The following is a 17,493-nucleotide window of genomic DNA, read 5'->3' on the forward strand; positions in this document are numbered from 1 at the left end:
AAGAGCTTTTCAGCAGACGTGATAGAGTCATAGAATCATTTTGGTTTCCCTTCAGATCTAGTGCAAAGTTCTCTCTAACTCCTGACCTAGAGTCTATTTTCCCTCTTGCAAACGAATGAGACAGGTCAGCAAGGTAAGTCTTGAGGACGCTCCAGTTTCTACACAGTAAAATGGAAAATTCTCCAGTGTTCACCAGTTCCACTAAATTCAGTTGATGAACAGACTGGATCACTGTATTCAAAACATTACATGGTAAAATTAAACAAGCTTCACCTTTTCATTCTCTCCAGTCATACATCTTATTTCTTCTGTACACATGTAAATTCTTGATGCTGTCACTGGGTAGGAGCTTGAGAGTAGTGCTAATAACCAAGGCTAAGACGACCTCTATTTTGAAGTGTTTGCTCTCCAATGCTTAATGTGTGTCTGGGCTCACTGCCCAATTTTTTGAGAGAGATGGACACTTCTGATGGTGCTGCTAAGAGTCATAACAAGGAGCACAGATCTGCTGACAGCTAGTCGATGGGAAATGTCAGGGCTGAGACGTTGCCCTTTCTGTGTGTGTGTTGTGAGACAGTCATTCCACAAAACCTGCATATACCCCTGCTGCCTGTTGGTATGAGTGCTCTCACAGCCACGTGCTCCATTAGGCACTCAGTCCAGCACAAGGAATCGTGTCAGGTCAGGTAGGGCAGTGTACCAGTGCAGACATTGTCCCATGCCAAGCCTGCCTGAAACCCTTTCAGACCAAGGAGGGAAGCAATTCCTGATCTCCTGCTTCCTTTCTTCAAAACATTTGTGGACAGACAATATGGGTTTGTTTCCTTTTATAAAATAAAGCACTGCTACTACAGGGCAAAATTTTTAACACAGAATAAACCTGTATATTTTAACAGAGAATATTCTGTAGCTATCATCTGGGATGGCTTACAAAAATACTCTGTTTAACCCAGCAAATATGACAAGTTTAGAAAACTGGTTTTCTCTCTTTTGTTTCCAACTGCAAGAAAAGAAACTGAAGCATATGTCTTCTTGGTATGCTTATTTGCACTCCTCTAAGAAAAAACTGGCACTAAAACCTCTCATGTTTTGCATCTTCAGCTATGGAAACAGACCAGGGACTCAGAGCTACAAATTCAGTAACAAGCTCTGACCTGCCACTGCCACTGCCACTGCCTGTGAGCACCAAGCACAGAGCACCTGCTTTCTGTCTTACTTAGATACTTACATGACATAAAGAAAGAGGTGGGGGACTGAAAGGATGTTGGAGGACAAATGTCTGGGGGCGTATTTCTCAGTGTGAAAAAACAGCTGGAAGTCACTCGAGTACATTTGTAGGTCAACTTAAAAATAAACTAGTTTGATAAACTATCCGTGTAAAACATCAGAAATTTGAAAATACTATGAAATATTTAACAGATTTATATCTCTGTATTCCTAAATCAGATTTCCAAGCATTAACCACTCAGTGAAAAGAACATCAGGCCCCAAAATAGTATCTACCTACTCTGCCAGCCAACTGGAATACTGAACATGCAAAATATTACATGCATGCAAAGAGAGGGGGGGAATCGTGCAAATACTGCATTTGCAACACTTCAGTCCCAACTATAGCGATCGCAACAGTCCAGCTCCGCTGCTGCCTACCCCAACAGGGTCTGTGTGTATCTGACCCTACTTAAGTCCTCTAGGTAGCTAGAAACCTGCTTCTATACCTTCCCCAAGCTGTCTGAAGCATCCCAGACAAAGAAAGATTCATAGACACCCAAGAATTAGAACAGAGCAATTGACCTCACTTGACAACCAACAAGAATTTTCCTTTCTAATTTACTAACGAATTCAATTATTACATGATCATTATATAACTGCAAACCTGGTGATGCCAGTCAAAACTGGAGTCCCAAAACATAAAGACAGATTAAAGGATGATGGCTGTTAAGGAAAGTGGAATAAAAACAAAACTATGGGTAGCTTAAGTCTAGTGAGTCTTCAACAAGTCTTGACAGAAAATACCAGATACCATAATTTCCAGTGTAAGTTCCCTCAGTGTTCTAAACTGACCATAGTTAAGTTTTCAGTGAAGATCAGCCATTTCTTCCATAATAACAAATATGAAAATATTATTATATTATATAAACACAAAAAATTAATAAAAGCACTAATTAGCAGATTAAGTAAAAGTTATAACAAATATACCTTCTCTCTTATGAATTCAGAGAAACATTTTCTTGTGAGGTGCCACCAGTCTTGTTTCTTTTTCATTGGAGTGATTCTGATGAGTATTTGCAATGACAAGAACACAGTGAGGAGAGAAACAAACTGAGTTTTCAGCTTCCAGCCACAAACTGGACTTCAGAGTAGTGGGTGCGATTCAAACCGGACTGTGTTACCAACAGCCATACGGCTTGTATAATTTTCACATAGCTTAAATAAAAGATGGAAGTCAAGGAAAATATCACAGACAAATTTTTTGATACTGATTTTCTAGACAGCCACAGCTAAGAAGAAGCACCAGTTATAAAGAAAAAAGTAATTATTTGGTAATATATGGGCATGAGGTTGCTTGCCCCTTCTATTGCCAGATTTTTTTTTCCCTCCTCTCCTCTTCCATAGGTTTATTATGCTTAATAATTAACATAGTATCACAATTTTTTAGTATATTTAGCACTAGAACATAGAGCTAGAGGTGCACTGCTGCTCCAAAAAGCTTACTGTCAAAAAATAAAAAAAAAAAAAGAGAAATAAAGGAAAATGAGACTCCTCAAGCATGTATAATAATCCTTAAATCCAAGCTTTAAATAGCCCAAGCTATACCTCTTTCCTGACCTAGCAGAAACATACAGTTTTTTATTGGTGGGGAATTATTTTGCCCTGCTCAGATGGCAGTCCCCTATTGGGCTAAATTTTGTAATCCTGCATGAGGTAGTCATTGCTTCTAAAGAGCATCATTATATTCTTCACCTCAGAGAAAAACTTTTAAAGAAGGTAGAAGGAAACCCATGGGAGCATGGTCATGATTCATGTGAGACTAAATTTCAAAATTGTTTAAATGAGGGAAGAAACAATATTCTGTACTCATAACTAACAAAGAACTAAATAATTTAAATTTACACTCTTCCTTTTGCATTTCAGTGCACAATTCATAAACCAAAGATTTAACTGACGAATTTTTTTTCATTGTTTGTTCAAAGATACAAGAAATAAACTGATTCCCTAGATGAAGCATCTTAAAATAGCTGAGGTGTCAAACAAATAGGCAAGTTCACCTAATTCTATAACAAATAATGCCCAAAATTTATGCTAGTGTAATGTAATGATTTTCAATTCTTAGCTTTAAGTTGTTCAACACAGACACATGTGGTTTTAAAATTATGATGTAGGTGAAGAATCATGTCTTCAGCTAGTTTACAGAACATGTTCACTTTACACAAAGGCTCTATATACATCTAAAAAGGAGGAGAAGGAGTTTCCCAAAGGCAAAATCCAGTTGTCAAAATTACTTTTTGATTCTAAAGAGTACTAGTAATTGGCTGAAGCAGACACCATAGGAATTGCTGTGTCACAAGGACAGCATCCAGCATAGCTGCTGTCAGATGCTACCACTTCTAAACACCCTACTGAGGTAAAAAAAAAAAAAAAAAAAAAAAAGTGCTTCTACCTCAAATATAAACTAACTTAACTGTTAAGCAAGAGTTGACAATAGCTAGTGAGTCAATCAATGATGTCAAAAACCAGATAAACAGTATATGTAAAAATTTTGGTGTTGATTAATTTTATTTTCTCTAGCTTCCATGGGAATAACAGTAAGTAGGTTAAATGAAAAAGATGATAGCATGTAAAGTTCTACTGGTATTTGTTTTATAATTTTTTTAACATAAGCTACCTTTATGGATTTGCTTTGACAAAAATGTTACAGTGTTGACAGCAGTTCTATACAATTGACACTCATTTCCAATGCCTGGCAGTTACTATGCCAATTAAGAGTCCCAATAAACAGACTGATTTTTTTAAAAATTATTTTTAGAAGATCAATAAACATAAATATTTGTGATATGCAAACTTTAACAAAAATATAAATAAAAATCCACATAGAACTAAGCTGTGTATTGTTACCAAAATTGTCACATAATAAAAAGGACAAAGAGAAAAACACATTTATGGTAAGGTTGGTTTTGCCATGGCAAACTAAATAAGTGATGGGAAAAAAGAGGTTCATATGAATGATGCTGAAGAAAAAACAGTGTTTCACCTAGTTCATCAGAAAATCTCTGCGAGAAAAAGGCAAGTAACTTGTTTGGATTTAATATCTTAAAGCTTCTTGGAGATTAAAACAATGCGGCAGTTCCAGAATTACGCCTTGCCTACTAAAATTACATTTTAGTTGGTTGTTGGGTTGGTTTTTTTGGTTTTTTTTTTCATTTCCTTGTTAAAACTTATCTGACATTAAATCTTCCCAGCTGGAACACAGTTCTCCTGTGGGATGCCCGGTCATTTTTGTGACAGATGAAGACGTAATTCATGTCTTTGGTTGAGGGATGAATTGATCATCCTGAAGAGAACTACCACACCTTTTTCAATCATGTGCTTTGGAAATCCCACAGGAAGGTACTCTTAAAAAACAGGTTCATTTTAAGTTACACACAGCAATTTCATTCTCTAGGTTCAGGTTTTGGCCGTAAATCTTGTATGCTATTATCTTAAAAGTATGAACAGAAGCATCAACTCAGCAGCAAAACTTACAGTTTTTAGTGGAGATAAAAGATAGTTTGTCATGAGCCTTTGAATATTGCCAGTCACTTAAGGTAAACTGAGCATATGATGCAAGGAGAATTAATCTGGAGAGATAAAAATTGTATATAGGACCATTTCCTTTGGTTTCTATTCAGTGGTATAGAGATGTTGTTAGGAACCTTCACACTTGGAGATATATTCGCATAAATATGTGCGTGTATATTTCTTTGAATTAGCATTATTTTCTCACTTTTTTTTTTTTTTATGTCAATCACATCTTTCCTCTCCTCTACAGGCAGCCCAGCTTTACAAGGTGCATGGCTCTGACAAAGATTATGGCAGTTACATCATAAAAAGCCATGCAGCCACTTTGTTTTCTTACAGGTGGCTTCTCCCATGCATATTTTGGGAGAATATACATGTCCTATAGAGGTCTCTACTGTCACAGCTCCTCACCTACGAATGCCCACTTGGATGCAAAGCAGATCTCCAATGTTGCATAGCATTTTGTCAACAAAACCATGACAACAAATACATTGAATGGCAGCAGTTCCTGCCAGATCAATAAATGGCAACATTTACTGGAAAGGTGGTGCAACTACAAGGCACCCTAACAAGGTAAGCGGATAAATGGTTAAGCTTATTGCTATTGGTTCTGGAAGCAGAGAGGATGGGAAAAAAGAGCAGTTTTAAGAAGATGGTAAGTAACTAAAAGGAAAATACTGTGAGCCTAGACACATGGAAAGGCTATAGCAAAGTCTTTGTTGAGAGAGGTGAAAATAGTGAGAAATAAAAGCATGTTCCAGTGCAGTACGGCGAGGAGAGCCTAATAGTTCAATCACAGCCTTCATTTCTGCTTGGAGTCAAGGAGCACAGCTCTGACAGTCTCTGAATTAGGTTATTTTCCTGTTCTTTCCAGGTCACAACTATATTTAAATCACACATTACACATGTGGGATAATGTCATGGTTATTTGGAATAAACTCATATAATAATAAAATAAATTACATTCAGGTTAGAAATAACTCATTAAATATAAATTGCAGCTGAAAAAGCCATTTCCACACTGCATCTCAGTTCCTCAGCCCTCTCTAAAAAGGTATATACAATTGCATCTTTTTCCCTAAGTGGTTAATTCAGACCATTTTATCCTTACAAAGCACAACCTTGTTCCTAATTAACTATTAAACCACTATTCCATTGTCTTCAATGGGAGCCATAACAGAAACCTACTTAAACAAGCAGTGTCCCAGGTATTTTATTGTATTAGAAGGTAGTCAAATTTTATCAAAATCAGAACATGATCCTCAACCCTTTGACATGCAGTGAATTCTGTATCATTTCAGTCCTGGTCTTGTTCAATGAAATGCCCAGGTAAGCTAAGGAACATGGCAGACTGAGAGAATGAATAAAGGCAACAAACAATACACAGATGGTCTACCTAGCACAGCTCAGCACAAGTTCTTCAGATATCTCCCTTTTCTACCTCTCTGACCTTTCTGACACAACCAAGGCAATACTCTCCCACAAAATCCTATAAAATTAACCATTACACTGGTCTCCAAATAAAAGAATGAGAGAATAGAGTGCTGGCATTGTTTGGGGTTTTTTTTTATTTATTTAAAAAGCTGTTCAGAGCAACTGACAACTTTCTCTTTAAAGTAGAACAGAATTACCTCAACTTGAAATCTAATTAATCATCTTTCCACCCTTTAATACCTGATTACTTAATTAAAAAAACTAAATGTCCATTGTAGCCAAATGTTAAGAAAAGGTTAAAAACGTTCATACCTAGCTTCTACTCATACAATTTTCTGATTTATTTTTCCTGTGTAACTTGCTCCTCAGCTCTCAATTAGTAATGACGCCGGTTAAGAAAATCTTGCTGCTTTCTTTAATAAATAAATTAATTAATTAACAATGTGTTTAATATTATTACAATGAATTATAAGTCTTCCATTTCAACTGATAACTGGGCATATTTTACCATGTAGGCTGGCAAACCACCTTCAAATCTGTCTTCTAAAAATTTATTTTAGAAGTCTACTTGAGACATCATAAAATGGCAAGAATGTAAACCTAACAATCGCTAAAGATTGCTTACCCTAGCAGCTACACAAAAAGAATACCAAGACAAATTAAAATCTGTGCACAAATCTAAGGTATTTATTCTAATTATTTCTTTACACACAAAGATCCATCAGTATTATGAAAACAAACACAGAGGGGAAGGATCTTACAAGGCATTAGTGACAAGCTGAGAATACCTTTTGGCTATATTACTCTTGCTGAGTAATTTGGAAGTGTAAACAGCCATTCTGAACTGGTCACTATTAATACAAAGCTGAAAATGCTGAGATACCAGAATGGATTGTTTAGCCTGTAAAGAACAAACCCTAAGTTTGTCATTCCTGTTAAAATACATTGGGGAAAAAGTGAAAATCCAAATCCTATTCACAGCTTCCCTGTTTCATCACTGCAAGAACCAAAGACAGCTCGTAACACGTGTGCTCACCATGGGAAGGACTGTGCAGTACCGCAGTGCCCAAATGGTGAACCACAATCCAAACCAGGGGCTGCTCAAACAGCTCTTTGGCTGTCACCACGTTCTCTGATGGCTCTGCAGCCCCAGGGAGGGAGCAGGGTGACATGCTGAGCTGATCAGGCAGCAGCTCTGGCTAACAAGGGGACTGAACATCACCACCCTCACCGCTTGCCTGCATGGGGTGTATCCATCAGGCTATTACCCTGTGAAAGCTAAGCAGGCTTTCTGCTTGTGTTAAAAGCTTAGGATGGAAGAACAAGAGGCTTTTTTCCAAATCTGCAGCCAGAAGTAATGCGTGCAAGCTCTAGCAAGTGCAAAGCAATGAATTATCTCCAGAATAGCTCAAAAAATAATGAACAGCAAATAAAACTTTTTAAAAAATCTTCTAATGAAACTGTGTTACATTTCAGTGTTGAAGTCAGGCTGAAGCCGTTCTGATCATTTTCAAAACTGACTGACTGGCATCACCTAGGCATGCAACTGCAGGGATGAACCCACCTTTTCTTGGGTCTACTGCCAAGACCCCCAGCAACAGGCCCATTATACAGAAGCCAGATTAAACTCCTATGAAGAATAAAACATTATCTTCCAACATTTGAGTTCAGGAAAATTTATCTCAAGGTATGTTTTATGTGGTTTATCTCCCAGGGAAAAAATCATTGCTACACAATCACTCTCTTGGTGTAGGCACACAAGAAAGGCAGCTCAGTTTAAAGAGTCTTAAAAAGGGGGTAAAAAGATGAAGCAAGAAACTTTACACTTGTAACACTTCCTATTTACTCTGTAGGTGGATGGATTATTCTTTCCGTGAAAGTGATTACATGCAGCCCATAAAGTGGGAAATTAGAAAACTGAATACTTGTTTTTTTTTTTAATAATAAGAATGTCTTGCTTCTACTTAATAACTGCCTGCTCTACAAATGTGCTGTTCTTTTTCAGCAGTTAGTATTCTCTTATTCGGAGACCATGGATCATAATGTCTTCTAATTGTTTCTATCAGTTATGTGCATTTTCCTACTGTTGTACAGAATTTAAAAGAACGAAGATTAAAAACTTGAGGGTATGCTCCATTATCTATGTCAGTGATATTTCATGGATGTATGCTTTAGCTGCAATGAAAGATACCTTTCTCAAATAAATCATTTGCATTGAAATAAATGAAAAAGCACTGGCACAAGCAAGCACAATTTACCCATCTAATGTTAAAACATGGATGGTTCCATGTAAACAAGAAGGTTTACGTGAAATTAGATAAATTATAATTCCTCATTTGGAACACTACAGTTTGGTAAAGATTGTGTCAGGTTCTCTGTTTAGCAAAACACAGACAATAGGCTTGTAAGTTACCTGACAGAGAAGAAAAAATTAACAGCACTGCAGTTTACCTATCTATATATTATGAGACTGATTTTTGCTATTATAAAAACGTTTTGATTCACATGTTCTTTCATATTCTATAATGCTTTATTTTGGAATTTAGGTATTATTTAGGTACTTTATCTATTGTTTCAGTTCTAGCCATGTAAGCAAATTATATTAATAAACTAGAACTACACTATCAAGACAGAATACTGACAGCCTCAACAGTACCAAAGAAACCGTCTCTACACTTTGGGTCCTAGCTCTACAGGATCAGAGCCTGCAGATAAAATACATTGCACTCAACTGCTGTCATAGAGACATACTATCCGTTAGCCAACATCCCAACTGAATTAGGGAGGAATACCAGCACTCCAAGTCCTACCCAGTAAAGAACTGACAGCCAGCACAACTCCCAGGTGCAAAAGGAACACATCTCTGGGGAACTGGGCTGAGCATCTCTCTGCTTTGCTGAAACTAGAGAGTTGACCTCCTGCTATAGCTATGTTGAGCAAAGAGCACTCTTAGCTTCTGTAATTCAAACCGCAAGCAGACAGCATGGGGGTTTTTCCCTTTAGATTACATAAGAGGTGGAGCTGGTCAGCAAATGTCAAGCACACCTGACAACAGCTTCATCTGGTAGGGGAGACTGCAGAACAAGGAGGAAGCCACAGATACTCACAGGTATCTGAGATACAGCCCAGCACAAAATGGAAGTCAGCTGTGTAAGATGTACATATGCCAACAAGTATCTGCACACTAAACAACAATGAATAATTCATCACTGTTTGCGTATTTACTTAGTCCTGTTAGGGAACATTGGGGGTGGGGGGGCTGGCATGGAAGAGACAAACAGCTTGGTCTTTTGATATTTTTCGTTGATCCACAACCCGACCGCAGGCACAGGCTTTATATGGGAGGACACAAGTTCACTAATTTATACATACAAGGCATTTCCCAAGCATGACTTTCCAAAAGAATGCAAAACTTGCTTTTCTTTTTCCCTCCTATAAAAATTGGCAGGAAATCGGGATTTTTTCTGCCTCCATCTTCTTAATGGTAGAAAGGTAGAAGACATCAATACAGAGGTTTTGTTGCAGCATTCAAAGATTCTGTGGCAGTAACAGAAGGTACACTCTCCTACATCTTCTTTCCCCCAAAGTTATTTAACAAATTTCCTCCACTCACTCTCTATGAGCTCGACAACTCGTATTTGATTGATGTATCTGTAATAGGCAATAAAAAAGTGTGTCCTAGTTAAAGCTAATTTACTTCAAAATTGCCATGCAACCTGTACTGATATGGTCATTTGCAGTACCTCACTAATGGATACAACTTTATAGGGCCGAGAAAATATATTTGAAATTATCTCCTTGGAGGACAGGAATTAAAACTGGATGATAAGAAAGAAAAAAATATTAAGCCACCTCCCATTTCCATGAGACCATTAATTAAAAAGTAAGTTAAACCATGTAACACCCTCATTAACTGGAAAACCCTATGCCTTGTAGACATAGTCCTGTTAAAATAAAATAAAATTATTAATCCAATCAGTATGGATATGTGTTTTCATCCAACACTACCAAGTACCCACCTAACTCATCATCTCCCCCTTCTCACACAATTCCCCATTCAGTGATCAAAAGGAGACAACTTCTCACCTGGCTGTAGAGGAAAGAAAAAGTGGTTTGGTTTTCTGTAGGGGACAAAAGTCACCTCTATGCTTACCATAGAAACAGCAGGCTACTGATGTAAGAGTTGTCTTCTGTTGTCTGGATAACACATGCTCTTTTACAACTTTTTTATTTAGTCAACAATAATGACTCAACATCACATAGACATAGTATGTATTCCTGTACTGTTGGCAGCAAGCAGCACAAGGAGAGGACACCTAGTGGCGATCTGTGATAATTAGGGTTGGTAGCGTGAAAGCAACATGAACTTGCTAATGCAGGACATGATTTGGCAAAGCTTAGACACTTTAATTTTTCAGCACTTCAGTAAGACTTAGCTTTCAAGCAAGCTTGTATTTATGAGCTTTTATCGATCGGCATTACTGTGATTGTTAGAAATGACACAGTAAAAAGTAGAATGTCTGTGTGGTATGCTCAGAAATATGTTTCATTAAATGCCTGAGCTTTAGCAACTGCTAGAATGGGTATCAACACTTACGTAGGTGCCTGAACCTTGAAAAGGCTTGGCAAGTTGAAAACTACATTTCAGTACAAGTCAAACCAAAATAAGACATGGCTACAATTCAAAATTAGCACATATTTTACTAGATGATTTTTTGCAAACATAGCCTTTATTGCACAACTTGCAATAAGCATTCAGTCACTTTATAAATTGGTTCTAATTCCACATATTCAGGCATCTCAGAACAAGTAAGACTTAGGGTACAGTTTCAGAAGTACCACTTCTGTTTCCTTATACATCTACTAGGTCCTTTCTTGTGATTAGAACAGCTGTAAGCAAAGTTATTAGTCTGGTTTTTAAGCAGCTTTTGAAAAATACTGTTATTTGAAAGAATCAGTAAATTTATATCAGAGAAAAATGTAAAGCAAAGTGGCATATCATTTGACACATAACAATGTATCTTTCCCTAATTGTTCATATCTTTCAATTTTAATTGTAGTTATCTATGAGCCCATTTAACTAAGAATAACTTATTAGTTACTTACTAGTTGCACGCAAACCTATGTAAAACATTCAGGGGACAGCAGCTTAGGCAGTCCCATAAAATAAGCTTAAGCAAATAAGTTAGGTCCAGTATGTCCTGTTTGGTATTTTTAGGAACCTAAGCTAAAAAAAATTAAAATAAAATCCAAAACAAACCCACTGTCAGAAATTACCCTGAAAGTATAATTTCTACAATCATCAATTTAAATAAAAAAACTATTTGTCAACATCTGATTTGTAAATGACTGTAATATTTGATATTATAAATAAAAAGCAGTTTTACAAAAGTGTAAATTTGAAAATTCAGTAGATTAACTCCTGCCCCTTTGTTTCCTCCCATTTCCACTGTGTCATTCATTTGGATAAGCTATTAATATCAGACTGATATATGAAATTATCAACCAAATTTCATCTATATTGCACCACAGGCTATAGCACTGTTCTGCCATACCAGTTAAGCAGAAAGTGTCTGCAATGCATGTATTTATTTCACTCTGTATTACTCTTTGTGGCTGTTAGCAGCTTGATCTTGATGTAAATTATTTAAATGTTGTGGAAATAAAGAACTGTGTTTCACCAGTATGATACAAAAATATTTTAAATTTTTGCCTACTCATCTTAAAGTTCAGGATACTGAGCAACTGCAATCCAGGTATGTGATAGGAAAAAAGGAAAAGCTCAAACAATTTCAACCTGTCTTTTCTGTTAAAGGACGTATAAATACTGCAATGGGGTAACAACAGTATTATACAACCTGGTTTGTTCATCAATCAGTTTTCCATGAAGTATCCTCTTAACAGGTTATGAAGAATGAATTTTCTGTCTGTCCTATCAATATGTTTGACATAGTGCTCATTATTCTAGACTCAAATACACAGTATTTCAGATTTGTCAGCACCACATTTAAAACCAACATGTCAGCCAATAGGCAAAAATTATTAAATTATTTTAAGCACACACAAACAGGCTCCAGTTCTGTGTCGTAAAAATTATTTAACAGTTACTCCCTGCTGTCCATGTACAAACACACACAATACAGAAAAGATTAGTATCAGCAGCAAAGGTCTCACTGACTACCCCTATGGGGTCATCCCACTATTGTTTCCTAGTTCAGCAAAGTTAAACCTTACCCAGTTGGGGGGGTTTTGTTTGTTTGTTAAAACATTACAGTGCTATAACACACAATTTCTCCAAAGTAGTGTTGGATCACTGTGTAGAACAGTTTCACAAGCTACATCCAAAGTGGTAATCAACTACTGTGATAACACAAGCCAAATAAAAAAATCCATGACCACCTTCATTTCTCAAATCTGTAAAATTCTAAACAAATAAAAAAGAACATTTTTTTTCTTGCAAATATTTCATTTTGGGACTTATCAGAACCTGATTTAGTCTACATATTTATCACTGTTCCTGCATGTTCTCACAGTCATCAGAAATCTTTAAAAAGCTGCCAATGAACTTCTTGCTGCTTTATGGCAGGCTAAAAAATCCCAACAACAAAAAAAACCCACCTTCAGACCCACTTTCACCTTACCAAGAACATGCAGGGAGCACTACAATGTGTTATCAAACACATAGATTCCATTTATTTTCCAATACTTGTCAAATAAAGTATTATACAAAAAATATTTCACAAATGTTACTAGTGGAATCAATGGTGAAGTTGCAATCAGCCAGCCATTAGCTAAAAATTAAATGGACCAAACACCAGCTATTGCTGGTTTGGACCACATCCTCAGGTCACTTCTAGTCCCATTTAGTGGACTACTCAACTATTTCTGATTTAGAATACCTGATTTATCTTTGACAACAGATGGAAAGGGCAGGGGGGCAAAAAGGTATTAATTTCTCTGCTTAGTAGGCCTTTATAGTGGCAAGCTATTAACTCAGGCTGCCAGAAAATAATGTCATTGAACACATTTCAGAAGGTTGTCTCTATAAAACACAGAGGAGACAAAAGCACAGCTTTATGGTAGAACTGCAAAATAGCTTAATCATTTGCCTTAGTTAAATTGCATATAAAATCACAGTGCTCTATTTCTGTGTCAAAAACATAGTTACACTGCATTAGAGGGAGGTAAATAGAAGTACAATCTACAACATACAATAATAAAATTAATGTCCTATTTCAGGAGCTTTTTTGAGAAACAACTATAAATTTATTAGACTTTTGATACTTACTATCATGCAACATCATGCCACTTTTAAATACAACCTGACTTTACTTGTGAGATGGCTTTGCATTTAGGTTTCTGCTAAACCAGAAAGTGAATATAATACTGGAGATAACCAGCAGAAAAAGCATAAGAAATGGTACCAAATCATCCTTTAATATTCATTTAGTTAAATAAATCTTTATTAAAATAGCTAAATAAATATATGCAAATCTATTTTAATAGTGCTTCTACAAAAATGTTTTACAAAATAATTATCATTATACTTGCTGCAAGAAAGGTTTAGAAAGCAGCAATTATTTTTCTCACATTTTTAGTATCTCCTTTTAAAATACATTATCATATTTAGAACTACAGGAATGGGGACAGGCAAGAAATGAAATGACTGAATCATGGTGCTACGTGCCAAAGTATTAAACACTTCCTAACCATGAGCATGCCAAACTATGGAAAGTTGTAATTTCCTGGAAATGCCATCATGCCAAATTGACGTCTGGAAATAGTGGAGTTGACAGTTTAGATGGAAATGACTCAAAATTTGAACTACCCATTTTTTATAAAGATCAGTATTTGATATATTCAGCCCACATACAGTCTTCAAACAATGAGCATTCTAAGAAATCTACTGAATTACAAAGAGTTTCAATTTCTCCTGAAATAGAAAAATATGAACATGTATTTCAAGTTCTTTGTGATGACAAGAGTATTAACTTCATAAATTTAAGTGCTAGTCACTAAAGTGATATGTAGATTTAGGTTGTTGCTAAAATTTCTAATATTCTCAACAGGAGCCCATCCATGCTTATTGTACTGATAGCCCCAAACAAATTTCTGGTCTTTGTTGTTAGTAGAGAGAAGATGGTTATTTTGTGCCTTTTTTTTTTTCCTAAAAAAAAAAAAAGTCTCTTCTACTACCACCTGTATCTAATTATACTAATTAGTGAGTAAAAACTCTTTATTGCTTTCTGGTTCTTGTGTAGCTCTTCAGAGAGACCTGTCTAGCTCTTTGTAGGAATAAGTTCTCAGCCAATTATGTTATAACCACGTAAATCTTACCTCTTCCCACTGGTGTATGTATCTAATCAGTCTTGAAAGGCGTAATAAACGTAACAGGCTGAGGATTTTTGTAAATCTCACAATACGAAGTGCTCTTGCTGTCTTGTAAACCTCTGAATCCATTCCTTTTTCTACAATGAGAAAGATATAATCCACTGGTATTGACGAGATGAAGTCAACTACAAACCAGCTTTTTAAGTAATTCATCTTAATGATTTTAGGGTCCAGTATTATTTCAGAGCTGTCTTCATTTACAGTCCCCGTTCTAAAATTCATGATCAAGTCCAATAGAAAAACAGTGTCTGATGCCACATTGAAAATAATCCATGGTGTTGTTGTTTGCTCTGTGAAGAATGTGATTCCAACTGGTATAATGACAAGATTTCCAACCATCATTATGAGCATGATTAAGTCCCAGTAAAACCTAAAAAGAAAGGAAGAAACAAAATGGTTGATGTATGTGGTAAAACACACTTAGAAAAATGGCCTCTATCATGCCATCAACTTCACCTCAAGATACTGATAACATTTTGTTAATGCTACAAAAACTCTCATTGCTTTAAGTCATTCAATATATTCATGGTCAGTAGAGCAGACAAGGTAATTAATACATTTTATTATGTACCTTCCTTCTCAAGAATGCATATCTAGGATAAAGACAGTACTATGGCTTATCACTCCATGGCATACCTGAAAGGTGTGCGTGTGCAGCACTGAGTATACTTACTCAGACTCCTGTCAAAACCTGTTAGTGAGTTTAGATAATGAAAAGGGGTGTCTGGTGCCAGTCAGGAGTGCTTTAGCAATGCGGTATTTTTTAAGGCTTATACCTAAATGAAAACCCAAATAACTAAACAGATAACATATCAAATATAAGTACCTCTTTGCAAAGGTACTCATACCATTACAGTGCTGGAAAAAAAATTACAGGAAAAGAAAAAAAAGTACTAAAGCAACCAATAGAAACAAAAGCTAGGTAACACCAAAACCTTCACCCACTTTTACAACCTGAATTGAACTTTCATGCATTTTTACAACCTCTTAGTCTATCTTCCTTCAGAGCTAGCTAAGAAGTCTGGACAATAATAGCTGCAACTTGCATAGTATAAAATGAGTATTGCGTTTCACCATTTTGCTCTGGAAGTATCTAAAGGCTCCTCTCTAACACTGTTAGAATGCTGCTAAGAGTGCTTGATACAGATGGTAGAGAGACAGACTCATAATTTTAGTATCAATTACAGAAATGGTGAGTAAATCCACCTGTTACATAGACTATACATCTATCCTGATGGAAGATTTCCAGGAGATGGGAGTATATACCTTGCAGATTTTAAGAAAACTATGATAACACCTAAATGTTAAATCATCAAAGAAAGTTATTCTTGGTCAATAGAAGAACAGAAACTGAATTTGAGAAAGCCTGAATCCAACACCTGACCTCTAGTTCTGCTTGAGAACATGATCTGTTCAACTACACTTGATTTAGAGAGGCACAGAAACGAGTCGCAAACAGTTCCCCCACAGACTCTTTAGACTGCCTTGAAGACTAGAAACAGCAATAGCTCCACAACTCTCTCCCTGCTCCAGCCCTCCATTGCAGTGGGGCCCTGCACGGTGGACACATGATGGATGTACCACCAGTACATCACTCCAGCACTGACCTCCAGGCCACTTCCATCATACTAGCACCGGCCTCCTGGCAAGTAACAAACACCTTCATCTTGGTAAAGGTACATGGCCATCAACAATAACAATAGTTTAACTGACCACAAAACATTTCAGAACCACAAGTTCAGTTTTTGCTAGACTTGCATAGAGCATATGGATTACAATAGATTTCAGAGATTGCTTCTTGTATTCGCCAAATGATCCAGGTTTATGAATTCCCTTTGTTTCAGGTTTATCCATGAAAATACTTCTGAGACTACAAATTGCTGAACTGAGAATATAAATAATTAACTGTAACTAAAACACACTAAAGAAAGAATAGCATAGGATTGAATGGCATGAGAATTCCCCTTTAAAATTCTTTATTCCAAGATAAACCTGCAGAGATGAGGTTTGACTATAATTTGAGAGATTACATGGCAAAGCACCTTTAACTGGTACTCAGAAATTACATGAAATAGACTTTACAAGTAATTCCCTGTGTACTACAATATGATTTGTCTTACACATTTTCAATCTTACAATAAATGTGAATACCAAGTGCTATAAATATACAGATTTATCCAGGCTGTATGTATTTTTGCTCAGCACATGATGGGTTTCACCATTTCTGTACCATATCTAGAAAAAATTTCCTGATTTCTCTTATCTTTTAAATTTCATGTAATTGGTGTCTTGCTGTGCTATTCTTTTCAATAATCTACAAATCCCATACAGAAGGAACAGTGATTCATATATCACTGCTACTATGATCTACAGGTACAATTACCACAAACACTTCTACAGCGCCATCAACCAAAATATTTCACAAAACTGTTCTGGGAAAATAAATGTCTCCAAGGAATCCTGAAAATGAGTGGAAAAAACCTAGAAAGTAACCCGTAACCTTGAGAGGCATACTTGCATCTGTGGCTCACTCCTAAGCAAAGCATTGCTGGATTTCAGATTGACCTTTTCATTTCACCAGCACAGGGAGCAGTTATGCAACGAAGGCTAACCAAAGTCACACAACCAGCCACCCAGCCAACATAAAATGTAATACAGAAACATGTGTTTTTATCCCACAGTAATCTGCGGTTTAAAAGATTGTTACGTACTGTGATTATGCAAAACACACTGGAGTTCCTAATGTTGAATGTCAGTAAAAGTGGTAGTATTAGGGCTTCAGCAATAAAATAAGATTGAACGCAAATGACTATGAGATTGTACCAGTTTTGTATTTTGATTTTAGCCCACAACATAGTAAGCTGATCAGTTAGTAAGAAAAACTCCTATAAT

The 17,493-nt window shown here is 36.3% G+C and overlaps 1 protein-coding gene across 1 annotated transcript in view; it reads right to left on the reverse strand.

The window, feature by feature from the left end:
- HCN1 (hyperpolarization activated cyclic nucleotide gated potassium channel 1) overlaps nucleotides 1–17,493 on the reverse strand; it is a 194,966-nt gene that overhangs the window by 155,592 nt on the left and 21,881 nt on the right. The window contains exon 2 of the mRNA XM_055699520.1: nucleotides 14,548–14,971. Within this exon, the coding sequence (XP_055555495.1) occupies nucleotides 14,548–14,971 (424 nt within the window). The remainder of the gene's footprint in view (nucleotides 1–14,547; nucleotides 14,972–17,493) is intronic.

Source organism: Falco cherrug, chromosome Z (genome assembly GCF_023634085.1).
Source record: "Falco cherrug isolate bFalChe1 chromosome Z, bFalChe1.pri, whole genome shotgun sequence".
In the NCBI taxonomy this organism is placed as follows: domain Eukaryota; kingdom Metazoa; phylum Chordata; class Aves; order Falconiformes; family Falconidae; genus Falco; species Falco cherrug.